This window comes from Sus scrofa, chromosome 2, assembly GCF_054392235.1.
Source record: "Sus scrofa isolate SSC_HxYL_T2T_F1_AM1 chromosome 2, Sscrofa_HxYL_maternal_Yorkshire_Landrace_v2.0, whole genome shotgun sequence".
Lineage (NCBI taxonomy): Eukaryota > Metazoa > Chordata > Mammalia > Artiodactyla > Suidae > Sus > Sus scrofa.
The window spans coordinates 83,084,664-83,110,957 of NC_139384.1; the positions used below are offsets into that span (position 1 = coordinate 83,084,664).

The following is a 26,294-nucleotide window of genomic DNA, read 5'->3' on the forward strand; positions in this document are numbered from 1 at the left end:
ATTCCTACCCTGAAGGGGAGGCTTTGATGGGATTTGGATGGTGGTCCCTAGGAAGGGTGTTGTTATATTTTGTGGAAACTGGAGTTCTGGATCTGGTAGAGATCCAAGACAGATCTCTTGAAGTGAGATTCATTGAGGGACTCTATGGGTGTCCTGGGATTCATGGGGGAGACACCCCCCCCCAGGGGCATGACACCCTCAGCTTCTGCATCCCCAGGTCCTGGACATTGGTGAGTGCCTGACAGTCCCAGATGAGTTCTCAGAGCAAGAGAAGCTGACTGGCATGTGGTGGAAGCAGCTGGTGGCAGGTGCAGTGGCAGGTGCCGTGTCCCGGACAGGCACCGCCCCTCTGGACCGCCTCAAGGTCTTCATGCAGGTGAGGGGCCCTGGAGAGTCCCATCCCTTCCCCCACTTCTGGGCCCAAAGAAGGGACCCCAAAGCCACCTCGTCTCCCCACCCAGGTCCATGCCTCTAAGACCAACCGGCTGAACATCCTGGGGGGCCTACGGAGCATGATCCAAGAGGGGGGCGTCCGCTCCCTGTGGCGTGGCAACGGGATTAACGTGCTCAAGATTGCACCTGAGTCGGCTATCAAGTTCATGGCCTATGAGCAGGTGAGGGCCATTGTGGGCAGGTGCGGGCTATGGCCAAGAGGATTTGCAGGATTGGCTTGGGGCAGAGGTGTCTGCAGATCCTCAGGAGTGGGTGTCTGCTCCCCTGGGAGATGCCCACAGCAGGGGGACAGCAAAGGGGAGGGTCCAAGTGCTGGGAAGGCCCAACCGCTGAGGTCCTGCTACTGCTATGTCTCCCTCTCAGATCAAGCGGGCCATCCGGGGACAGCAGGAAACATTACACGTGCAGGAACGCTTCGTGGCTGGCTCACTGGCTGGTGCCACAGCTCAAACCATCATTTACCCCATGGAGGTGAGAAGGAGGGAGCCCCTCGCCAAAGAGGCACCACTGCAGGGTGGGGAGCCTGCAATAACCATTTTACTCCATGGTTTGATAAGCATGGGGATTATAACATTGCCTCTTCCTGATGCTGACTGTAACTCATTGGAGCAAGACTGTTTCATGTGTAGCTGGTCTGGGTATCACAGTTTGAGATGTGACTTCTGGGGACAGTAGCATTGGTTTAATTGTTTAGATAGGGGCCAGCCATGTATAGACATCCCTCTTCAAAGGATTCTTATCCCCAGGGAATCCTTTCCAAGTGAAACTGTTTTCAAAGAAATCATTTTCAATTTTCAGGTTGTGCCAGGCATCAGTTAGGGTTCTGAGTGATGGAAAACTAAAATCGCATAAACGCAATCTAGAGGTGTGACATTCAGGGATAGTACAGGGGCGTAAGAGTGTTAGAAACCCAGATTCCTTGCCTCTGTCTTGTTCTAGTATTTCAGCGTGTAACACGCACCTCATGGACCATAGTGGCTGCTTGTGCTCCAGCCACAGCATCCACATTCCAGCCAAGAAGGAATAAAAGAAGGAATACCTCCCTGCCTTTAAGGATGCTTTCTGAAAGTCTTGCACACCTTTTCACCTTCTTTTTCATCTGCTAGCACTGAGTCACATGGCTCTATACCTAGGGAAGCTGAGAAAGGTAGTCTTTTTTTGGGAGGGGCATGCCCGTAGCATGCAGAATTTCCCTGGGACCAGGGATTGAACCCATGCCACTGCAGTGACAATGCCAGATTTTTAACCCACTGCACCACTAAGGAAACTTCATGAGAAAGGTGGTCTTTATTTCAAGAGGCTATCTGCTTGCTGAAATAACAGCAAATTCCCTTCATGGCTCAGTGGAAATGAATCTGACTAGCATCCATGAGGACGCAGATTTGATCCCTGACCTCAATCAGTGGGTTAAGAATCTGGCATTGCCATGGGCTGTGGAGGTGGGGGGGTGTGTGTGTCACAGACATGGCTCAGATCTGGCGTTGCTGTGGTTGTGGTGTAGGCCAGCAGCTACAGCTCCAATTCGACCCCTAGCCTGGGAAGCTGCATATGTCATGGGTGCAGCCCCCCCCCCAAAAAAAAAGAAGAAAAAACAAAATAACAGCTTCTATTGCTAAGAGAGAAGGTATCAAAATACTGGGAGGCAGTTCTGATAGGTATAACCATCTGTAGGTATGGAGTTTGGGGCTAGAAGAAGATTCTTTTTTTTTAATATTAGCGTTTTATTTTTATTTGCTTATTTCTTTTTGGCCACCCTGCAGCATATGGAGTCCCCAGGCCAGGGATCAGATCTGAGCTACAGTTTTGACCTGAGCCACAGCTACAGCAACACTGGATCCCTAACCCACTGAGCCACCAGGGAACTCCAGGGAATGCCCAGTGAGTGTGTTTTTAAATTCAGTTATTTTCAGAGTATCTCCCTCCAGGAGGAGCTATTTCTAGGTGTCCTCATTCCTGGATGTAGTGCTTGGAGGCAGCTTTCCCACAGCTAACCAGGTTCTCCCCAGGTGCTGAAGACACGGCTGACCCTTCGCCGGACAGGCCAGTACAAGGGGCTGCTAGACTGCGCTTGGCGGATCCTGGAGCGAGAAGGGCCCCGAGCCTTCTACCGAGGCTACCTACCCAACGTGCTGGGCATCATACCCTACGCAGGGATTGACCTGGCCGTCTACGAGGTCTGTGGCAGCCTGTCCTGTCCTCCCTTCTCCTCCCCTTGGGGTTTGCCCCTGGGACACCAATTGGCCCCCATAGCTAGGGGTGGAGAAGCACCATGGGCCTCAGGATCTTGAGGAACCCCTTCAGGCGTTGAACTCCTCTACTCTTCCCTTAGTGTTGTGAGAACCTTCCCTTTGTAGTTTGGCTTTTCTAGGTCTTAGGAGCTGAAAAAGGCAGGGTCTACACTAGTTCACAGTGTCACTGGAGCAGGCAAAGATGAGCTTCGAAGATGTCCTTCTCCCACAAAGCATGGGGCCGACCTGCCTCTGTGTCCAGGCCAATGTTTTCTTCGAGACCCGCACATTTCAGTGTCTGCCATCACTAAAAACCAGCATCTTGGGACCTTTATCAGGAGAGGAAGGAGCAGGGAGGTTTTGCTGTTTCTCTTCCAGGGGCCTCATCCATTGCTTTTCCTGTCTCCTGGTGGGACCACCAGGTTCTCCCAATTAGCACAGCCTCAGAAGTCCCCAGGCATCTGCCCCGCCAGACTTTTTTTTTTTGTCTTTTTTAAGGCAGTACCTGCGGCATATGGACATTCTCAGGCTAGAGGTCAAATCGGAGCTGTAGCCACTGGCCTACCCCATGGCCACAGCTGGTCTTTTTTTTTTTTTTTTTTTTTTTTTTTGTTAGTTTGTTTTTTCTTTTTAGGGCTGCACAGGCAGCATATGGAAGTTCCCAGGCTGGGGGTCAAATTGGAGCTGCAGCTGCCAGCCTACACCACGGCCACAACAATGTCAGATCTGTAACCTACTGAGCCTCCACGGATAGAATCTGCATCCTCATGGATACTAGTCAGGTTCGTTACTGCTGAGCCACAGCAGGAACTCCTCAAGTCTTTGTATCTAGCCCAGCGTCAATGGGCAGGCCACTTGTACGGTCCCCAGTTCAGAAGAGCTCTGTGCTTGGTTTAAGGCTCTGCTGTCCCCATCTTGAAATTCTTACCCATCTTTAAACAAAGAGCCTCCCCTATTTTTATTGTACCCTGGGCCCCACAAATAATATAGCTGGTCCTGATCTGAGACCCTCCATATCTGCCATCCACACGTGCTTGCCCAACACCCACCATCTGTGGAGCCAAGTGAGGCAAGGCTTCATTGACTTGTTCATCCATTGATTTATTCATTCACTCGTTGGCTTAGCAGTTGTTCCCTAAACATCCCTATGTGCTGGGCACTGTGCCAGCTGCACATTCAAGAAGCACAACCTAATTCTTGTCCTCCCAGGACAAACCTCCAGTGAACAAGGAAGGCAGTCAACCATCAAACAAGTAGTTTCAAATCCTAAAACGTTCTCAGAAGATCCTAAAACAAGATGTGTAACCGAAAGGAGCCGTGCGGGAGTTCCCATTGTGGCTCAGCAGAAACGAATCTGACTAGTATCCCTGAGGATGCAGGTTTGATCCCTGGCCTTGCTCTCAGTGGGTCAAGGATCCGGTGTTGCTGTGAGTGGTGAGGTAGGCTGGCAGCTGTAGCTCCAATGGGACCCCTAGCCTGGGAAGCTCCATATGTTGCAGGTGTGGCCCTAAAAAGACAAAGACCAAAAAAAAAAAAGATGGACATTCTGACCAGTGTGAGGTAGTAACTCGCTGTGTTTTTGATTTTCATTTCTCTAATAATTAGTGATGTTGAGCATCTTTTCATGTGCATTTTAGCCATCTGGATGTCTTCTTTGGAGAAATGTTTATTCAGGTCTTCTGCCCTTTTTTTTTTTTTGATTGGGTTGCTTTTATTGTTGTTGTTATTGAGAAGTAGGAGTCTTGAGTGGCTGGAGGGAACTGAAGAGTAAGCAAGGACTTAATGATCATGAGTTTGGGTTTCTTCTAAGTGCAGTAAGAAGCCATTGAGCATCATGAGCAGAGATGAGACACAATCTTATTTCATTTATTCTTTACCCAAAAAGGGAGTTCATAGGTCTAAGAAGCTTGAGAAGCCCTGTGGCCTACTGAAGATTCAAGATCTGTCCCTTAAAGGATCTGAGAAGTCCTGCAGAAAAGTGATTTTTTTTTTTTTTTTAAGCCCAGTGTTGGTCATTCTTATCCAGTCATCAGAACTTCTTCTTAACAGAACTACTCTTTTTAAAAACTCATTAAGTAGCTCCCATTGTGGCTCAGTGGATTAAGGAACTGACATAGTGTCTCTGAGGATGTGGATTCTATCCCTGGCCTCGCTCAGTGGATTAAGGATCCGATATTGCCTCAAGCTGCAGTGTAAGTCACAGATGTGGCTCAGATCTGGTATTACTGTGGCCGTGGCGTAGGCCAGCAGCTGCAGCTTGGAGATTCAACCCCTAGCCTGGGAACTTCCATATGCCACAGGTGTGGCCTTAAAAAGGAAAAAAAAACAAAAACAAAAAAAACAAAAACGCTTTAAGGGCATTCGCTCATGGCTCAGCAGGTTAAAGATTTAATGTTGTCACTGTTGTGGCTCTGGCTATAGCTGTGATGTGAGTTCAATCCCTGGCCCAGGAAACTGCATGACATGGATATGGCCAAAAAACAAAAAACAAAGAAACTCATTAAACACCTATTTGGCAGGTGCTGCACCAGCCCTAAAAGGCGACAATTAAAATTACAAAGGCAGTAATGGTAAATGCTTTTTATTTGCTCAGTCCATGCCCAGGTCAGACATCACCAATCTACCACAGCACTGAGTGACCTCTCAACACAGTTCCAGGCAGCCATTACCAATGGAAGAGAATTGGTATAGGGGAATTCCTATTGTGGTGTGACAGAAACGAATCTGACTAGTAACCATGAGGTTGCAGGTTCGATCCCGGGCCTTACTCAGTGGGTTAAGGATCTGGCATTGCCATGAGCTGTGGTGTAGGTTGCAGATGTGGCTCAGATCCTGCATTGCTGTGGCTGTGATATAGGTGACAGCACCTGTGGTTCCAATTTGACCCCTAGCCTGGGAACCTCCATATGCCACCGATGCAGACCTAAAAAGGAAAAAAAAAAAAAAAAAAAAAAGAATTGGCATAGGAAATGAAACCTATGAGCCACCCCAGTCTCAAGGCCAAGTAGAGATCCTGGATTTTTGAAGGCCTTGCAGAAGGGATTGGCCAAGAGCTCTGTACTTGGATGTGGCTTTGAATATTGATTGCCACCTTTATTTGGGGGCTTTGGGCAAGTAACTTCCCTTGGTACTCAGTTTCTTTTTTTTTTTAATTTCTTTATTATAGTTGATTTACAATGTTTTGTCAATTTTTTTTTTTTTTTGGTCTTTTTGCTATTTCTTGGGCCGCTCCCACGGCATATGGAAGTTCCCAGGCTAGGGGTCAAATTGGAGCTATAGCCACCGGCCTACGCCAGAGCCACAGCAACACTGGATCCGAGCCACGTCTGCGACCTACACCACAGCTCACGGCAACACCGGATCATTAACCCACTGAGCAAGGCTAGGGATGGAACCTGCAACCTCATGGTTCCTAGTCGGATTCATTAACCACTGTGCCACGACAGTAACTCCTGTTTTGTCAATTTTTGCCTCACAGCCAAGTGACCTAGTCATACATATGTATATACATTCTTTTTCTCATATTATCTTCTATCATGTTCTATCACAAGTAATTAGATATAGTTTCCTGTGCTGTACAGCAGGACCTTATTGCATACCCATTCTAAATGTAATAGTTTGCATCTACTCACCCCAAACTCCCTATCCCTCCCACTCCCTCCCCACTCCCCCTTGGCAACCCCAAGTCTGCCCTCCAGGTCTGTGAGTCTGTTTCTGTTCTGTAAATAGGTTCATCTGTGCCATATTTTAGATTCCACATGTAAGTGATATGATATGGTATTTGTCCTTCTCTTTCTGACTTACTTCACTTAGTATGAGAATCTCTTGTTTTGTTCTTTTTTTATGGCTGAGTAGTATTCCACTGTGTATGTGTATTGCATCTTCTTAATCCATTCATCTGTCAATGGACATTTAGGTTGTTTCCATGTCTTGGCTATTGTGAATATTGGCCATTGTGAATATGCAATGAACATAGAAATGTGTGTATCTTTTTGAATGAGAGTTTTGTCTGAAGACTTAGTTTTTCATCATTAAAATGGGGATACTGGGGAGTTCCTGTCATGGCGCAGTGGAAACAAATCCAGCTAGGAACCATGCGCTTGCAGGTTCCATCCCTGGTCTGGCTCAGTGGGTTAAGAATCTGGCGTTGCCGTGAGCTTTGGTCTAAGTTGCAGACACGGCTCAGATCTGGCATTGCTGTGGCTGTGGTGTAGGCTGGTGGCTGCAGCTGCAATTCGACCCCTAGCCTAGGAACCTCCATTGCTGTGGATGTGGCCCTAAAAAAAAAAACTTAAGAAAATAAATAAATTAAATGGGAATACTAATAGTATTTGTCTTAGTTTGAGGTCTTCCAGAAGCAGGAATGGAAAGGCAAGTGGTTTGTGGGGAGGTCCGGAGGCAGGGAAGGGATGGCAACAAAAGAGTAGCAGGCTTGGAGTTCCCGTCGTGGCGCAGTGGTTAACGAATCTGACTAGGATCCATGAGGTTGCAGGTTCGATCCCGGGCCTTACTCAGTGGGTTAAGGATCTGGCGTTGCCATGAGCTGTGGTGTACGTCGCAGACGTGGCTCGAATCCCGCGTTGCTGTGGCTCTGGTGTAGGCCGGCAGCAAAAGCTCCAATTCGACCCCTAGCCTGCGAACCTCCATATGCCTCGGGAGCAGCCCTAAAAAAGGCAAAAAGACCAAAAAAAAAAAAGAGTAGCAGGCTTTAGTTTCCTGAGGCTGCCATAACGAAGTGCCACCAACTGGGTAGCTTAAAACTGCAATCTATTGTCACATCTGGAGGCTAGAAGGTCAAAGCTCCCTTTGGAACCTGTAGGGGAGAATCCTTCCTTGCCTCTTCCCAGCCTCTGGTGTTTGCCAGCGATCCTTGGCTTTTGTCAGCTTATGGACACAGGACTCCAGTCTCTGCCTCTGTTGTCACATGACTTTCTTCTCCTCTGTGGATCTTTCTCTTCTCTTCTTCTAAAGACCCCCATCATAATGGATTAAGGGCCCACGGTACTCCAGTATGACCTCTTTTTTATTTTTTTTTTTTTTTGGTCCTTTTTAGGGCCACACCCATGGCATATGGAGGTTCCCAGGCTAGGGGTCCAATTGGAACTATAGCTGCTGGCCTACACCATAGCCACAGCCACAGCCACAGCAACGTGAGATCCAAGCCACGTCTGCGACCTACACCACAGCTCATGGCAGCGCTGGATCCTTAACCCACTGAGCGAGGCCAGGGATCTAATCCGTGTCCTCATGGATGCTAGTCGGGTTCGCTAACAACGGCTGAACCACGACGGGAATTCCTTTTTTTTTTTTTTTTTTTTAAATGGCTGCACCCATGACATATGGAAATTCCCAGGACAGAGACTGAATCCGAGCCCCAGCTGGGAGCAACGCCAAATACTTCAACCCACTGCACCAGACCAGGAATCAAACCTGCGCCTCTGCAGTGACGCAAGCAGCTGCAGTTGGATTCTTAACCCCCTGTGCCACAGCAGGAACTCCAGTATGACCTCATCTTAACTCGTTACATCTGTAAAGACCTTTTTTCCAAATAAGTTCATATTCTGAAAATAAGTTAAATAAGTCCTGGGGGTTAGGACTCCAACATGTCTTTTTTTTTTTTTTTTTGGCGATGAGGGGGTGAAATTGAAGCCATAATAGTACATTATCAAGCAAGATACCTCAGTAGATGAACAGGTGGAGCTCAGCCTTGGTAGGGACATCCGAGAGAAAGCATCGAACATGCCCCCATCAGAATGGATAGGGAGCTTTCTGGGTATGGATACACCAGGTCAGTTGTAGTTTGAAGGCTGCCTCTGGGGATGCTAATTCCCCAGCACTTCCCACAAGTTCCTGTGTGCTCAGAGAACCAGAGAAAATCCTCAGGTAGAGCTATGGATGCTGCAGGTTTGAAATGATAAGGGCTAAGCGTGGGGCAGCCACCTTAGAGACTGTATTAGCTTCCCATGGCTGCTATAACAAGTGACCACAAATGTAGTGGCTTAAAACAGCATAAACTGGAGTTCCCATTGTGGCTCAGCAGAAGCTAACTAGTATCTGTGAGGATGCGGGTTCAATCCCTGGCCTCACTCAGTGGGTTGGGGATCCAGCATTGCCATGAGCTTTGATGTAAGTCGAAGATGCAGCTCACATCTGGCGTGGCTTGTGGCTGTGGTATTGGCTGGCAGCTGCAGCTCTGATTCCACCCCTAGCCTGAGAACCTCCATATGCCGCCCATGCAGACCTAAAAAGGAAAAAAAAAAAAAAAAAAAAAAAGGCCAAACTCATTATCTGACAATTTCAAAGGTCAGAAGCCCAAAATGGGCCTTCCTGGGCTAAAATCCAGGTGTCAGCAGGGCTGCTTTCCTCCTGCAGGCTCTAGGGGAGAATCTGTTTCCTTACCTTTTCCATTCATAGCAATGCCCACATTCCTTGGCCAGTAGCCCCTTCTCCATCTTCAAGGCCAGAGCATAGCATCTTCCTCTTTCTGCCCCCGCCCCCATCTCTGTGTCCATCATCACATCTCCTCTGACTCTTCTAAGGAGGCTTGATGACACTGGACCCACCCAGATACTCTAGGATAATCTCCCATCTCAAGGTCTTTAGCCTAATCCCATCTGCAAAATCCCTTTTGTCATGGAAGGCACATAGGGTATTCACAGGTTCCAAGGATTAGGGCTGGAAGTAGGGGGAACCTTTGAGGGCTCAGAGAGAGGATGCAGCTCTAAAGTGTTTGGCCCACCCCAGGGCATGCAGAAGCCAGCCAGCAGGGCCTCTGAAGTCAGGGTTCTGATGTCACCCACCTGCAACCCACCCTCCATTTTCCACCCCCATCCCCCCACCAGACCCTGAAGAACCAATGGCTCCAGCAGTATAGCCACGACTCAGCCGATCCTGGCATCCTCGTGCTCCTGGCCTGCGGCACCATCTCCAGCACGTGTGGCCAGTTAGCCAGTTACCCCCTGGCCCTGGTGCGGACCCGCATGCAGGCCCAAGGTGAGGCCGGGGCAGTGGGAGGAGAAAGGGAAGGTCTCAGGTGGTCCACCCCCCCACACCCCCCCCAGCCCCTCCTCCTGAGAAGGCAGAGGCCCGGGCTGGGATCCTCCTGGATTGGGATGGCCTTGACTAATGTCCCTACTTTTCTCTGGGCCTCAGTTTACCCCTTTGTGACTTTGGCATGGGCTCCCTTTATCCCAGCTGGGAAACAGATACAGCCAATGTCAGAAGAGCATCCTAGCAGCCTCAGCTGGGAGCTGCCTTCTGGGCTGGTGACTTGAGTTCTAATTTGCAAGTCTGGGTTATGGGGAGGGGAAGGTTAGGAACAGGATTAAGGAGCAGCAGGGCCTGGCTGCTTATTGTTTTAGTGTATTTCTCTGTGTTGCTCTTTTAAGGTTCTTTTTTTCCTTTTCTTTTTCCTCACCATCCCTGAAACTTTTTTTTGAGAATTTCCCCAAGGGTTTTAGCGTGTGTCCTTTGCTATTTTTGCTGGGAGTTGTCCGTACATAAAACACAGTACTCCCCCACCCCCAAAGAACTCCCAGGCTAGAGGAAGATGCTGAATAAATCATTCCACAAGTCAGTATGGATTTAGGGTTGAATAAAAGGGAGAAGGAAGAGCTACACTCAGACTGGGGCACCAGGGAAGGCTCCCCTGAAGAGCTAGTTTGGAATGGAGGCTGGGAGGATGAGTAAGACTTAACTGGGAGAAGAGGGCAGGAATTGAGTTCCAGGAAGAGGAAACTTCTGTGCCCTCTCCCACCCCACCCCACCTCCACACATACCTGCTCTGTGTCTAATCGTTCCCAATCTTGGGCCCTCCAGATTGGGGTGAAAAGGTGAGCAGCCAGTTCCAAGGCCAGTAGAAGTCCTGACTCTGAGTGGTAGGTCCCACTGTTAGTCTAACCCTCCTCCTTCCTGCTGCACTGGCCACCTGACGCAACCCTGGGGGGCAGGAGGGGGAAAGAGAGGGGGGTACCTTTGGCCTTACCTGGCCTCCCCACCCACCCCCCAGCCTCCATCGAGGGAGCCCCCCAGCTCTCCATGCTGGGTCTGCTCCGTCACATCCTGTCTCAGGAGGGCGTGCGGGGCCTCTACCGGGGCATCGCCCCCAACTTCATGAAGGTGATCCCGGCTGTGAGCATCTCCTATGTGGTCTACGAGAACATGAAGCAGGCCCTGGGGGTCACGTCCAGGTGAGGGACCCAGAGCCCGCCCCCTCCCCCAGATCCCTCACCTCAATCATGACGTCCCCCACACCTGGGCCACTGGAGACTGATGAGCCAGCCTGTGGATCCCCGGTCACCCTCCCACCTCTGTTCCTCACACTTCATGCACTGGGCCCTGCAGTCCCACATCCCAGCTCCTGGATCCCACATTGCCCTGTTCCCCCACAACTACTGAGTCCTGGACCTCCGTGTCTTAACCACTGGATCCCCCACCACTGATACCCCCATCACAGCAGCACAAATCCCATATCTAGATACCCAGACCCCAGCTGCCTCAGGCACCAGATCCAGTGTCTTCATGCAGTCCTGGATCCTAGATCCCCAGCCCCACTGGTGGATCATAGATCCCCATGCTTCAAGCCCTGCACCTCCAAGCTCAGCCACTGGATTCTGGATTTCAAGAAACCTCAGCCACCGGATCCTGACAGTGCAATGCCTAGATCCTGGGGCCCCAACCACTGGATCCCAGATCCCCTCACCCCAACCACTGGATCCCTGAATTCTTTTACCTCGACACTGGGTCCTGGGTCCCTCTACTTCAACTACCGGATCCTTACATTTCAACTATTATAACCTCAATACACCCCCTCAACCACCAGATCCCAGATTTCCAAGCCCCAACCTGTCAGATCCTAGCTCCAAAAACCACAGTCGAGAGAGCCCATGGGAAGAGCAAGTGGGTCCTGACAACCTCAGAAGGGATCCTGGATCCCTTCACTACAGGGACTGGATATTAAAACTGCACCCATGAGAGGCAGACCCTGACACCTCCAGGCACTGGAGCCCAACGCTCAGCCCCCAGTCGAGCTCCCCACTGGCCAATCACAGCATCCTGGATCCCATGCACCCCCGTCCCAGACACAGACCAGAGCCCAGTTACCTCCCACCATGACACACACCCCAGAGTCTAGGGAGCCTCCAGGAAGCCCAGGTCCTGGGCTCCCAGCTCCAGAAAACCCACGGGACTCATCCACTGTCGTGACATGACACAGATACCAGCCACAAGGGGAGGAGATGCCCCTCCCAGGCCCTGCACAGACACTGAACTCTCCTCACCTTCCCCAGTACGACCTCAACTCTGCGCCTGAGGGGAAACTTCTCCCTCAAATGCCCCCTTCCTAGCCCTCTGCTGTGTCTTCCATCCCCTCCTCACCTTACAGGTGGCTAACAACCCGGAAAGCCTAGGTCCCTCTGGAGGATCCAGTGGTTCTTTCTTTGGGGCTGGCAAGGAGGCAATCCCAGGCCGGGGACACATTAAGGGGACCCTCCCACCGACTCACACCCCAGCACTGCCACCCCTTCCCCAGTCTTCAAAGTTGGAAGCCAGAAGCAGCTTCCTTAAACCCAAGCATCCAAGGATGCAAAACCAACAAGTCCCAACCTCTCCCCCCAGTTCACTCCAGGTCTATTTTTCTATCAGAGGAGCATCTGCCCATCCGCCCGACTAACCCAAGCCCCCAGCACCCCCACCCTGTACCTTCTGCACTTTACAGTTGGATGCTGAGCTTAGGATCACTGGGGGGCCCCTCTCTCCACTACTTCCATGCCCTTGGGGAACCCCATTAAGGGACTTTGAAAAAGGAACCAGGCTGTTGGGGGGAGGCGGGAGGCCCCCTCTCCGAATGCTTCCACCTCCCCCATGCCCCACCTCCCTGCCTGTGTGTGTTATTTCAAAGGAAAAGAACAAAGGAATACATTTTCTAAGCTCTTTCCTTGTGGTTTTTACTGAAAAGGGATGGGCGGATGTGGGACCACCTCAAACTACCTGTAGGGAAGGGATGTGGTTCTGGGAGGCCGGAAAATGATTCCCTCTTTGAGCCTCAGTTTCCACATCTGTAAAGTGGGTGCGAGGAAGAGCCCACATGGAGGAGCCCTTTTAACTTTTCCAGTAATTTTTCTAATTACACAAGTGTGTTTTTTTCCCCCAGGCTGTCGTAAAAAGTTACCACAAACAGGGGGGTTAAAAACAGCCAAATTAGGAGTTCCTGTCGTGGCACAGTGGAAATGAATCCAACTAGTATCGATTAGGATGTGGGTTCGATCCCAGGCCTCTCTCAGTGGGTTAAGGATCTGGCATTGCCATGAGCTGTGGTGTAGGTCGCAGACCTGGCTCAGATCCCGAGTTGCTATGGCTGTGGCATAGGCTGGTGGCTACAGCTCTAATTCCACCCCTAACCTGGGAACTTCCATATGCCATGGGTGCAGGCCTAAAAAGCAAAACAAACAAACAAAAACCAGGAATTTATTCACTCTCAGTTCTGGAAGATAGAGGTCCAAAATCAAGGTTTCAGCAGGGCCATTTTCCCTTGGAAGGCTCTAGAGGAGGTTATTTCTGTGCCTCTTCCTAGCTTCTGGTGGCAGCCCCACACTCTGGTGTTCCTTGGATGTTGACTCATCACTCCAATTTCTGCCTGCCTTCACATGACCAAACTTTCTCCTCCATGGACCGTGATAATCATCCTCCAAGATGTCCCCTCAATGATCTCTGCCTCTTGGTATTCACCTTCATGGAGAACCTCCTCTGTCATTGTACCAAGGAGGGTCTCTGTGACCAAGGGAATACCGCAGAAGTGATGGTATTTTACTTCCAAGATTAGGTTATAAAAGACACTTCAGCTACCATCTTCGTGTTTTAAGCTACTATGGTTGGGGGGATGGTTGTTATGCAGCAATAGCTAACATATATATATGCACATACATGCGTAGGATTTTTCACACACTTAGATAAGGGATCAAGCCTTGCTAACTGTTTTGTATGTTTACTTCCTTTGAATTATGTCCTTAGGATCAATTCCCAGAAGTGGGATTTGTGGGTCAAAGGCAATGACTAACTCAGGGTCATGCCTCCACCAGAAAAATTATATGCAACACACATAGCTACCAACAAGGAAACAGCATTACCAATTTTACTGCAGCCATGCCAGCATTGAGTGTTACCACTTTTTTCCTTTTATCTTTTTTAAATTTTTAAATTAAATTAGTTGATTTACAATATTCTGTCAATTTCTGCTATACAACAAAGTGACCCAGTCATGTGCAGTTGCTGTACACATTCTTTTTCTCATATTATCTTCTGTAATGTTCTATCATAAGTGATTGGATATAGTTCCCTGTGCTATACAGCAGGACCGAATGTTACCACTTAATTTTATTTGATTGGGTCAGTTAACATCCATTTTTCCTGTCCACTTTCTTTTTTAAAATTCCAGTTTTAATGAAATACAATTGACATATAGCACTATATCCGTTTAACTGTACAGCATAATGATGTGACTCATGCAGATCTGAAGTGATTGTCACCATAAGTTTAGTGAACATTCATCATCTCATATAGATAGAAAATTAAAGAAATAGAAAAGCTTTTTTCTTGAGAACTCTTAGGATTTACTCTCTTGATTTTCCTATGTAATATACAGCAGTGCTAATTACACTTGGCATGTGACATTACATCCTTAGTATTTTTTTTTTTTTTTGTCTTTTGTCTTTTTTTTAGGGCCACACCCGTGGCATATGGAGGTTCCCAGGCTAGGGGTCAAATCGGAGCTGTAGCCACCAGCGTACACCACAGCCACAGCAACGCCAGATCCAAGCTGTGTCTGTGACCAACACCACAGCTCACGGCAACACCAGATCCTTAACCCACTGATCGAGGCCAGGGGTGGAACCCGAGTCCTCATGGTTACTAGTCAGGTTCATTAACCGAGCCACGACAGGAACTCCTATTTATCTTTTTTTTTTTTTTTTTTTTTTTGGTCTTTTAAGGGCTGCACCTGAGGCATATGGAAATTCCCAGGCCCAGGATTAAATCAGAGCTGCAGCTGCCAGCCTATACCACAGCCTCAACAATGCCAGATCCAAGCCACATCTGCAACCTATACTGCAGCTGAAGACAACACTGGATCATCCTTAACTCACTAAACGGGATCAGGGATTGAACCTATATCCTCATGGATACTAGTCGGGTTCGTTACCGCTTAGCCACAAAGGAAACTCCCAGTACTTATTTATCTTTTAACTGGAAGTTTGTGCCTTTTGACCACCTTCATCCAGTTCCCACTGTCCCCACCCCATGCCTTTGGTAACCACAAGTCTGAATCTCTTTTTCTATGTGTTTGTTTTTGAGGTGTAATTGACCTACCACACTGTTATTTCCTGTTATGCATTGTCCACATTCTTTTTTTTCCCACAACAATACATTTAACACTTAGGCTCTGCTGGAGTTCCCATTGTGGCTCAGCAGAAACAAACCTGACTAGCATCCATGAGGATGCAGGTTTGATCCCTGGCCTTGCTCAGTGGGTTAAGGATCCGGCATTGCTGTGAGCTGTGGTGTAGGTCAAAGATACAGCTCAGATCTGGTGTTGCTGTGGCTGTGGCGTAGGCTGGCAGCTGCAGCTCCAATTTGACCCCTAGCCTGGGAACTTCCATGTGGTGTGGCCCTAAAAAAAAAAGGCTTAGGCTCTGCTGATATATAGTATGACATCAGACAGGCTGCTTCTCTCTTTCTAAGCCTCAGTTTCCCAGCCCACAAAATAAAGGGAAGAGAACTTAACATTTACTGAACAAGTACTAGGTTCCCTCGCTCTGTGCTAAGCCCCTTAATATATTACCTCATTCATTTATTTATCATGTATTTATTGAACACTGACTTTGTGCCAGACCCAGTTCTTGACAGAATGAATGCAGAAATGAATGAAAACAAACAAAAATCTCTGATCTCATAGACCCTACATTCCAGTGGAGCAAGATGAACAAGAAATAACACAAGTAAGTGAATAAGTAGCAGTGTAGAGAGCTAAGGTGTTATGGAGAAAAATAAAGGAGAGAAAGGGGATGAGATATACTGCAGGGCCAAGTTTAAATTTTAAGTAGGGTGGTCAGAGAAGGCATCAGGGAGAAAGTGATGTTTGTGTAAGATTTAAAAGTGGTAAAAGGGAGTTCCCATCGTGGCGCAGTGGTTAACGAATCCGACTAGGAACCATGAGGTTTCGGGTTCGATCCCTGCCCTTGTTCAGTGGGTTAAAGATTCGGCGTTGCCGTGAGCTGTGGTGTAGGTTGCAGATGCAGCTCGGATCCCGCGTTGCTGTGGCTTTGGCGTAGGCCAGTGGCTACAGCTCCGATTCGACCCCTAGCCTGGGAACCTCCATATGCCGCGGGAGCGGCCCAAGAAATAGCAACAACAACAACAACAACAACAGTAACAACAACAACAACAACAACAACAAAAAAAAAAGTGGTAAAAGGAGTTCCCATCATGGCTCAGCGGTTAATGAATCTGACTAGCATCCATGAGGACACAGGTTCGATCCCTGACCTGGCTCAGTGGATTAAAGATCTGGTGTTGCCATGAGTTGTGTAGGTTGCAAACGCGGCTTGGATCTGGAGTTGCTGTGGCTGTGGCGTAGGCCGGCTGCTACAGCTCCAATTCAACCCTGGGAATCTCCATATGCCATGGGTGTGGCCCTGAAAAGACAAAAAATAAAAAGACAAAAAAAAAAGTGGTTAAAAAAAATTAAAGATGGTAAGGGAGGATGCCACGGGGATGTCTAGGGAAACAGCATCCCAGGCAGAGTAAATAGCCAGTGCAAAGGCCCAGGGGCAGCACGACGCCTGGTGTGTTGGAGGAACTACAAGGAGGCCCATAAGGCCAGAGCGAGCAAGGGGGAGAGAGGGAGGAGGTGAGGGCTGAGAGGGAGACAGGGATAGGTGGTGCAGGGCCTGGTGAGCCAAGGAGAGGACTTGAGTTTTACCCCAGGGAGGTGGAGCCCCTGTGGCCTGTGGGCAGAGGCAGGGTGGGGCTTGACTTGGGTGCTCACAAGCACCCTACGATTGCTGCTGCAGGGAGGACAGGTTGTGAGGGGTGAGGGCAGGGGCTGGGGGATCTGAAGTGGAGGCCACTATTCAGGTAAGCGACCATGGGGCTGAACCATGGTGAAGGCCAGGCACATGGTAAGAAGCAGCCAGATTCTGGATATACGCTGAAGATTAAGCCCACAGGATTTGATGACAGACTATGAGAAAGAGAGGAATCAAGGATGACATCACGGCTTTTGATCAAACATCTTGGAAGATGGAGATGCCCCCTAATGAAGACTCTCACTGGATCCTGTTGACAACCCTCTGTGGTAGAGTTAATCATTACTTCCAATTTCCAGATGGGGGAACTGAAGCTCAGAGAAGTAAAGCAGATATCCCGAGGTTACACAGCAAGAAGTGTCTGAGATGGGATTCAAACTCAGGTCTATTTGGCTTCAAACCTATGCCTGTCTGATTTTAGGAAAAAACTGTGTGTCTGTCTCTCCCAGAGCTCCAGAGCCTTCCCGTTCTCCCCACGTATATCTCCTATTGCCATGACAACGAAACCCAGTGTATCAGTTTCCCGTGGCTGCTGTAACAAATGACCACAAACTCAGTGGCTTACTATGGAGGTCAGAAGCCTGCCGGGAATCTCGCTAGGCTAAATAAAATCAAGCTGTTGGCAGGGATGGCTTCTTCTGGAAGCTCCGGTGGAGAATCTGCTCACTGGCTTCTTCCTGCTTCTAAAAGCCACCTGCTTTCTGCGGCTTGTGGCCCCACCTTCCATCTTCAACGCCAGCAATGGCCAGCAGAGTCTTTCTCACATCTAATTCCTCTGACTGTTCTGCCTCCCTTTTTTCAGTTTAAGCACTTCTCAGATGGCACTGAGCCCCTGCAGTTAATCCAGAACAATCTTTCCATCTCCCCATCAGCTACTTAGGAACCTTAATTCTATCTGCAAACTGAATCCAGCCCCTCCCGCTTTGCCAGGTAACCTACCACGTTCACAGATTTAGAGGGATTAGGATGTGAACCTTTTGGGGATGGGGGGAGATGCTCCCTCTGTCTACCCCATCCAGTGAGGTCACAAGGGCCTCTGTGACATCATCAGCCCCTGGAACCCAAATTACAAGGTGCCTCTCCCACATGGTTGCTGGATGGGCAAACCTCACGCCAGGGATTTGAACCTGAATGTCCTGACCCTCCAGTTGCCATGGGAGCCCAACCACAGGAGGCTCAGGAGCCTTGCTCCAGAGTCCAGACTCTGTTTAAGACGGTCAAGGCCTTACTCAGCAAAGCCCACACACCCCCACCCCCTTGCCGCTCCCGAAACCCAGGCTGTACACACGTGTATGGGTACGTGTTTGGGCACGTGCGTGAAAGTGAACTGGAACACCTCCCCACTCAGCAGGTAAGTTTGGGAACCGAAGGCCTCCCTGTGCCACTAACCCAGTCCTCCCAGTACCCAGGACTGCAGGGGTACGAGACCACATTGCCCATCCCCTCCACATGGCCTGCTCCCCTCCAAGCAGATGAGGGTGGAATTCCATCTTGAAGCAGGGGGGACCAGGGTAGCCCTTTGACTGGGATGGGGTTCAGAAGCCATTTTGGGGCAGGAGCTCCAGCCTGGCTGAGTGTGGGCGGGAGCTGGGTCTCCCCTGCAGGTGCTGGACACGGGGGAGCAGCTGATGGTCCCTGTGGATGTCCTGGAAGTGGATAACGAGGGAGCCTTGTGGAAGTTTCTCCTCTCAGGAGCCATGGCTGGGGCGGTGTCTCGCACTGGCACGGCCCCTCTGGACCGTGCCAAGGTGTACATGCAGGTGCGGGGTAGGGTTGGGGAGCATGGCGCTGGGGCTGTCGGGGTGGGGACAGCCGGAGGTGGAGTTCAGGATGGGGGTGAGGGTGCAACCAGAAGCAAGTATGAGGGGGGAGTCAGGGCCTGGAGTTAGAAGGGGGCTCAAAGGAGATGGGGTGGGGAGCTGGAGTTGGGAGGAGAATTGTACCAGGTATAAGGTGGGGGTCAGAGAATTGGGGATGGGGTCTTTGGATGGCTTTGAAAATAGGTCTGGGGAGTTCCCGTGGTGGCGCAGTGGTTAACGAATCCGACTAGGAACCATGAGGTTTCGGGTTCGATCCCTGCCCTTGTTCAGTGGGTTAAAGATTCGGCGTTGCCGTGAGCTGTGGTGTAGGTTGCAGATGCAGCTCGGATCTGGCGTTGCTATGGCTCTGGCGTAGGCTGGTGGCTACAGCTCCGATTCGACCCCTAGCCTGGGAACCTCCATATGCCGCGGGAGCAGCCCAAGAAATGGCCAAAAGACAAAAAGAAAGAAAGAAAGAAAGAAAATAGGTCTGGGGAGGAGATGAAAATGAGGGGTGAGATAGGAATGTGGTTGGTAATGGGTCTGAGTCTGAGCTGTGTTCAAGATTTCTAGGACTAGCCAGGGAAGGTGTCGAAGAAGGAATGGGGGAGGAGTTCCCTTCTTGGCTCAGTGACTAATGAACCTGACTAGGATCCACAAGGATGCAGGTTCAATCTTTGGCCTCACTTAGTGGGATAAGGATCCGGCATTGCTGTGGCTGTGGTATAGGCCAGCAGTTGCAAGGCCGATTCAATCCCTACCTGGGAACGTCCATAGGCCACAGTTGTGACTGTAAAAAGCAGAAAAAGAAAAAAGAAGAAGGAATGGGGATGGGAGGGGGTAGGGTGGGGGTTGGGCAGCTGGCGACAGGAGGGGTTGAGCTCCAGGCTTGGAATGGGAATGGAGATGGGGTGGAGGACTCCTCACAGAGCCAGGGGCCCCTCCGTATCCCCAGGTGTACTCCACCAAGACGAATTTCATGAACCTGCTGGGAGGTCTACGGAGCATGGTCCAGGAAGGGGGCTTCTGCTCACTCTGGAGGGGCAATGGTATCAACATACTCAAGATTGCACCAGAGTATGCCATCAAGTTCTCAGTCTTTGAACAGGTATGGGGATGGTCTGATTTCCCCAGCCTCACCGTCAAGTCTTCATTTCTCCTGTACCACCCCTCTAGCACTGCCCCCAAAAGCCCATATCCTCCCCCCCCCTTTTTTTTTTTTTAGGGCTGCACCTGTGGCATATGGAGGTTCCCAGGCTAGGGGTCAAATGGGAGCTGCAGCTGCTGGCCTACACCACAGCCATAGCCATGAGGGATCCGAGCCACGTCTGGAACCTACACCACAGCTCACGGCAATCACAGATCCTTAACCCACTGATCAAGGCCAGGGATCAAACCTGTGTCCTCATGGATGCTAGTCAGATTCATTTGCACTGAGCCACCACAGGAACTCCAAACCCAGATCCTTATCCAAGATATATTTTCAATCTCCAAGTCCCAAACCTCTTCCTCTGAGTGCGTTTCAGGAAGGAAGAAGCTTAGCTATTTTCTCACATTTCTCTCTCCTGTCCCAGTGTAAGAACTACTTCTGCGGAGTGCACGGATCCCCACCTTTTCAGGAACGGCTCCTTGCTGGCTCCCTGGCTGTGGCCACTTCCCAGACACTCATCAACCCCATGGAGGTAACAGATTATCTGCCCTGTGAAAGGTGAAACAGGATGTTGCTGCTATTATGACTTCCTTTCCCCTCCCCCTCCCCCTCCCTCTTCCCTGTCCCTCCTCTCCCTTTTCCTATAAGATGTATATCAAACTTTTATTCCAGATTGAAGTTCCTGTCATGGCTCAGTGGTTAACGAATCAGAGTAGGAACCATGAGGTTTCGGGTTCGATCCCTGGCCTTGCTCAGTGGGTTAAGGATCTAGCGTTGCTGTGAGCTGTGGTGTAGGTTGCAGATGTGGCTCGGATCCCGCGTTGCTGTGGTTCTGGCATAGGCTGGCGGCTACAGCTCCGATTGGACCCCTAGCCTGGGAACCTCCATATGCCGCGGGTGCGGCCCTAAAAGGACAAAAGACAAACAAACAAAAAAAACACTTTTATTCCAGATGGCTACCTGGTCACCTCAGCAGTATTTACTGAGTGGGTCCTCTCCTTCCTCATTTCCAGTTCTTAACCTGCTGAGCCACAACAGGACCTCCTAGGCTTTACTCTGTAAAGCAGTTTTAGGTTTAAAGAACAATTGAGCAGAAAGGACAGAGTGTTCCCAATACCTCTCCACATGTATACAGAGTTTCCGCTGTCATTAACATCTTGTATTTGCCCCATAGGTTGGTTACAATTGATGAGCCAATATTGATATATTATTAGATACATTATTTATTTATTTTTGTCTTTTTACCAACTGCATCTGCAGCTTATGGAAGTTTTCAGGCTAGGGGTTGAATCAGACCTGCAGCTGCTGGCCTACACCACAGCCACAGCCATGTGAGATCCAAGCTGCGTCTGTGACTTGCACCACAGCTCATGCAATGCTGGATCCTTAACCCACTGAGTGAGGTAAGGCATTAAACCTCATGGATACTAGTCGGGTTCGTAACCCACTGAGCTAGATACATTATTATTAATGGAGGTCCATAGTTGACATTAGGGCTCACTCTTTGTGTTGCAGTTTGCTATGGGTTTTGAAAACTTGCGAGAGAGCCACCATAATAACATCGCAGAATATTCACTGCCCTAAAAAGTCACTGTATTCCACCTATTTACCCCTCCCTCCATCCCACAGGCCCTGGCAACCACTGATCGTGATTCTGTGTAGTTTTACTTCCTGTCTTTAATTTGTTTAATTAATTTATTAGTTTTTTGTCTTTTTCAGGCCGCACCCACAGCTTACGCAAGTTCCCAGGCTAGGGGTCAAATAGGAGCTGTGGCCTATGCCACAGCCACGGCCACGCAGGATGTGAACTGCATCTCATGGCAACACCAGATCCTTAACCCGCTGATTGAAGCCAGGGATCGAACCTACATCCTCATGGATATCAGTCGGATTCGTTAACCACTGAGCCACAACAGGAACTCCCTTGTCTTTAATTTTTGAGGCCTGATATTATGTCTTATTCTCCATCCCTTCTCTCTCCCTCCGTGTGTGTGTGTGTGTGTGTGTGACCATCCACATATGGAAGTTCCCGGACCAGGGATTGAACCCTAGCCTCTGCAGCAACCAGAGCCGCTGCAATCAAATCCTTAATCCACTGTGCCAGAGCAGGAACTCTTTCCCTCCCTTCTCCTCTTTATCAGTTTTCCAGGCTATTCTCTGTTGATTTTTCCACTTAAACTTTAGGAGCAACCTGCCTCATTCAGAACACAAAATCACCTACTGCTATTTGTTTTCTACTGGACAGGGAGCAATTCGTAAATGAGTGTAGAGATTATTGCCATCTGTAAAATATCAGGTCAACATATCCACGAACACTTCCATTTGCTCAAGTCTCTTTTTTTTTTTTTTCTTTTTTGTCCTTTAATACTCTTGTAAAGCTTTCTTCATATAAATCCTGCCCTTTTCTGGTTGAGTTGCTTCTGAAGTGTTTTTGTTTATTGCTTGCTGCATAGCAAATTAACACATGCAGTAGCTAAAGATGATACAGATGTACTATCTCATTGTTTCTGTGGGTCACCACCTCAGGGCACTGGCTAATCCGGTCCTCTGCTCAGGGTTTGATCAAGTGGAAATCAAGGTGTCAGCTGGGCTCCCAATGAAGCCATCAGAGACTTGGGGTCATCTGCCAAACTTGTGTTTGTTTCTTATGGTTGTAGGACTGAGGGCCTCAGCTCCTGGAGGCCACTGTCTGTTTCCTGCCACATTGTCCTCTCCGCCAGTTTGCTTGTGGAAGACCAACTGGAGAGTGTTCTGATGTTTCCAATCTCTCTGAGACCTTCTGTTTCTGTCTTTTAAAGGGTTCGCCTGATTTGTTCAGGCCCACCCTGGATGATTTTTCTTGTTTAACTTAAAATCAGCTGTTTAGGGGCTTTATTACATCTTTTTTTTCTCTCTCTCTTTTTTTTTTAGGGCCGCACCCATGGCATATGGAGGTTCCCAGGCTAGGGGTCCAATCAGAGCTGTTGCTGCCGGCCTACGCCAGAACCACAGCAACGCCAGATCCGAGCCGTGTCTGTGACCTACACCACAGCTCACGGCAACGCCAGATCGTTAACCCACTGAGCAAGGCCAGGGATAGAACCCGCAACCTCATGGTTCCTAGTTGGATTTGTTTCAGCTGTGCCACGATGGGAACTCCGGGGCTTTATTACACCTACAAAATCCCTTCATCCTTGTCATATCATGTAACCCCAGATATGATCCGGGGAAGCAATAGCCCATCCCATCCACAGGTCTAGTTCATGGTCAGGGGCAGGAGGGAGGGCAGACAGTAAGCCCAGAATGTGTATCAGGGGAATGGGAACACTGGGGACCACCTTAGAATGTTGCCTACCACACACAGTGTGCTGTCTTTTGCACAACTGTAGAGTTGCCAGTATTTTGATAATGGGCATTTCATAAAAATTCCAATTCCTAGCTTCTTTTGGGAAACTGGTAGATCTGACTACCTGGGATCCACAGGGCTACATTTGGCTGGTATTAAGACAGAGATGCCACAGGAGTTCCTGCTGTGGCTCAGTGGGTTACAAACTTGGCTAGTATCCATGAGGATGTAGTTTGATCCCTGGCCTCACTCAGTGGGTTAAGGATCTGGTGTTACTGCAAGCTGCAGCATAGATTGGAGATGCAGCTCAGATCTGGTGTGGTTGTGGCATAGGCCTGTAGCTGCAGCTTTGATTCAATCTGTAGTCTGAGAACTTCCATATGATGCAAATGCAGCCATGAAAAGATTAAAAAAAAAAAAAAAAAAAAAAAAAAGAGCTGCCACAGACCCCACCCAGCTCACAGCGCTTCCTTCACCCTCTTGGGGCCAAGGGATCTGATGGCTCTGGCGTTGAAAGCCAGCTGTGTGCATTCTTGAGCAGTTTCCTCCTGCATAGATGGGCACAATGGCCACTGCTGGGCATCACTGAGAGGAGGAAATAAGCTGCCTCACTCCCTATCCTCCCCAGGTGCTGAAGACGCGGCTGACCTTGCGCCGGACTGGCCAGTATGAGGGGCTACTGGACTGCGCCAGGCAGATTCTGCAGCAGGAGGGCACCCGCGCCCTTTACCGTGGCTACCTGCCCAACATGCTCGGCATCATTCCCTATGCCTGCACCGACCTGGCTGTCTATGAGGTGTGGCTCCCGCAAATGGGGTGGCAGGAGTGGCGTGAACCCAGGCCCATAAAGAGCTTCCTCCTGGCTTTTTTCTCTTGCAGATGCTCAGGTGCCTTTGGCTGAAGTCAGGTAGGGACATGGAGGACCCTAGTGGCCTGGTCAGCCTGTCATCCGTGACCCTGTCCACGACCTGTGGCCAGATGGCCAGTTATCCACTGACATTGGTACGCACCAGGATGCAAGCCCAAGGTCAGCCTAGCCCCGGGAGGCACTTTCTATGCTCCTCCCTACCTTGCTTCCACTCTGGACTTTCTCGCCCACCCAAAACTGACTCCCAAACTTTCCATATCTGATCCTGACCACCTTTGCTGACCCCTGAACCCGCCAAGACTTACATGCACCCCCAGACCTAACCCCAGCCCTTAAAACTAATATGACATACCACTGAAAGGAACATCCAGGAGTTCCTGTTGTGTCTCAGTGGTAATGAATCTGCTAGTATCCATGAAGATGTAGGTTCAATCCCTGGCCCAGTGGGCTACAGATCCAGCATTGCCATGAGCTGTGGTGTAAGTTGCAGATGAGGCTCAGATCCCGAGTTGCTGTGGCTATGGTATAGGCCAGCAGTTGTAGCTCCAATTCACCCCCTAGCCTGGGAACTTCCACATGCTCTGGGTATGGCCCTAAAAAGAGTAAATAAATAAAAGGACCACCAGCTCCCAAACAACTCTGACAAACCTCCCTGAATGTGACCCAGGCCCCCATACTGATCTCAAGACAGATGGTCCCCAAATGACCTCCCAACTTCTCCAAATCAGACCCAGCCCTCAACAGGCTCCACAAATCAAATCGTTCTTAAATTTGCCAGTTCTGACACTTAAGACATCCCAAAACTTATAACTACTTCTGCTACTCTCCTGGAAACTCCCCAAATGGGACTCCCCCAAGTAGACTCTCAAACCCCTAAAGAAATCCTCAAACATCCAAAAAGGTCCTTAGCCCACCACCCCGATCTTGAAAACATCTCCAAAGGACCCCTTAGCACAATCTCCACATCTCTAGCAGAGCTTGAACGTTGAAATGTTTTCTAAAATTCTCTAAAAAACAAATCCTGGGAGTTCCCATCATGGCACAGTGGTTAATGAATCCGACTAGGAACCATGAGGTTGCGGGTTCGGTCCCTGCCCTTGCTCAGCGGGTTAAGGATCTGGCGTTGCTGTGAGCTGTGGTGTAGGTTGCAGACGTGGCTCGGATCCCGCATTGCTGTGGCTCTGGCATAGGCTGGTGGCTAGAGCTCCGATTAGACCCCTAGCCTGGGAACCTCCATATGCTGCAGGAGCGGCCCTAGAAAAGGCAAAAAGACAAAAAAATTAAATAAAAAACAAATCCTGAGGAGTTCCTGTTATGGTTCATCAGGTTAAGAACCCAACTAGTATCCATGAGGATGCAGGTTTGATCCCTGGCCTTGCTCAGTGGGTTAAGGACCTGGCATTGCTACAAGCTGCAGTGTAGGTCACAGATGTGGCTCAGATCCCAAGTTGGAGCAGCTGTGGCATAGGGTGACAGCTACAGCTCTGATTAGACCCCTAGCCTGGAAACTTACACATGCTGCAGGTGTGGCCCTAAAAAGAAAATAAAAATCATGAAAATTCCTGCCCCTCACTCTACCCAAACTGGCCAATTTCCTCTAAAAGCTTCCAAACTTCTTCTTTTTCGTTTTTAATTCTTTTTTGGCCGAATCGGGACACAGGAATTCCTGGGCCAGGGATCAGATCAAGCCAAAGCTATGATCTACATTGCAGCTGTGGCGATGCTGGATCCCTAAACCACTGTGTTGGGTTGGAGACTGAACCTGGGTCCCAGTGTTCCAGAGACACCACTGATCCAGCAGGAACTCTTCTTCCAAACTTCTTTCGAACTAACACCCAGATCCCCTGCTCCTGACTTCACTCCCCATTCCCCAAAATTCCAGCCCCGCCCCCAGGAGGCCAAATCATCTCTGGCCCCTGGCTCTTAGCTTGCCCCTGTCCCTGCAGACACTGCGGAGGGTACGAACCCCACCATGTGTGGAGTCTTCCAGAGGATCCTGGCCCAGCAGGGCTGGCCAGGGCTGTACCGAGGCATGACCCCCACATTGCTGAAGGTGTTGCCAGCAGGTGGTATCAGCTACGTGGTATATGAAGCCATGAAGAAGACCCTGGATGTGTAAGCAGTGAGCTAGGCAACATGCCCTGGGCAGAAATGGACAGGAGGATCCAGTGTCCCCTGGCTCCAAAGAGTCCTTCCTCCAGGCTTGGGACTCAGGGCATTTTTTGTCAGAAGTAGGCTCGGGGCCTGGGTCAGAAGATTCCTGGGGCCTCCTCCCCAGGGTGCAGCCTGGGACTAATCTGGAGTCCACTTTGTCTGGTTGTTACTTGTTCTGCTTCCAAGGCAAAAGGGTGAATGTAGAGACAACCAGGAATAAAGAGATGGTTTCTGCTGTT

The 26,294-nt window shown here is 49.6% G+C and overlaps 2 protein-coding genes across 12 annotated transcripts in view; both read left to right on the forward strand.

Moving 5' to 3' along the window:
• SLC25A23 (solute carrier family 25 member 23) overlaps positions 1-26,294 on the forward strand; it is a 29,915-nt gene extending 3,621 nt beyond the window's left edge. The window contains exons 5-14 of one of the 11 annotated variants that reach the window (XM_085009347.1): positions 218-376; positions 462-614; positions 817-924; positions 2,460-2,627; positions 18,364-18,519; positions 19,514-19,666; positions 20,133-20,240; positions 23,662-23,829; positions 23,913-24,060; positions 25,848-26,294. In XM_085009347.1, coding sequence (XP_084865473.1) covers positions 218-376; positions 462-614; positions 817-924; positions 2,460-2,627; positions 18,364-18,519; positions 19,514-19,666; positions 20,133-20,240; positions 23,662-23,829; positions 23,913-24,060; positions 25,848-26,020 — 1,494 coding nt within the window. In that variant the 3' untranslated portion in view covers positions 26,021-26,294. Of the gene's footprint in view, positions 1-217; positions 377-461; positions 615-816; positions 1,940-2,459; positions 7,007-8,890; positions 9,675-10,499; positions 10,559-10,689; positions 10,875-11,157; positions 12,614-13,251; positions 14,278-18,363; positions 18,520-19,513; positions 19,667-20,132; positions 20,241-23,661; positions 23,830-23,912; positions 24,061-25,847 lie in introns of those variants that run through there. The other 10 variants (XR_014836316.1, XM_021079119.2, XM_021079109.2 and 7 more) reach the window with 10 other exon arrangements.
• Positions 17,773-26,294, forward strand: SLC25A41 (solute carrier family 25 member 41). The gene is made up of 7 exons (XM_021083988.2): positions 17,773-18,110; positions 18,364-18,519; positions 19,514-19,666; positions 20,133-20,240; positions 23,662-23,829; positions 23,913-24,060; positions 25,848-26,294. The coding sequence occupies exons 1-7, from the start codon at positions 17,913-17,915 to the stop codon at positions 26,018-26,020; spliced, it is 1,104 nt and encodes a 367-aa protein (XP_020939647.1). The 5' UTR covers positions 17,773-17,912; the 3' UTR covers positions 26,021-26,294.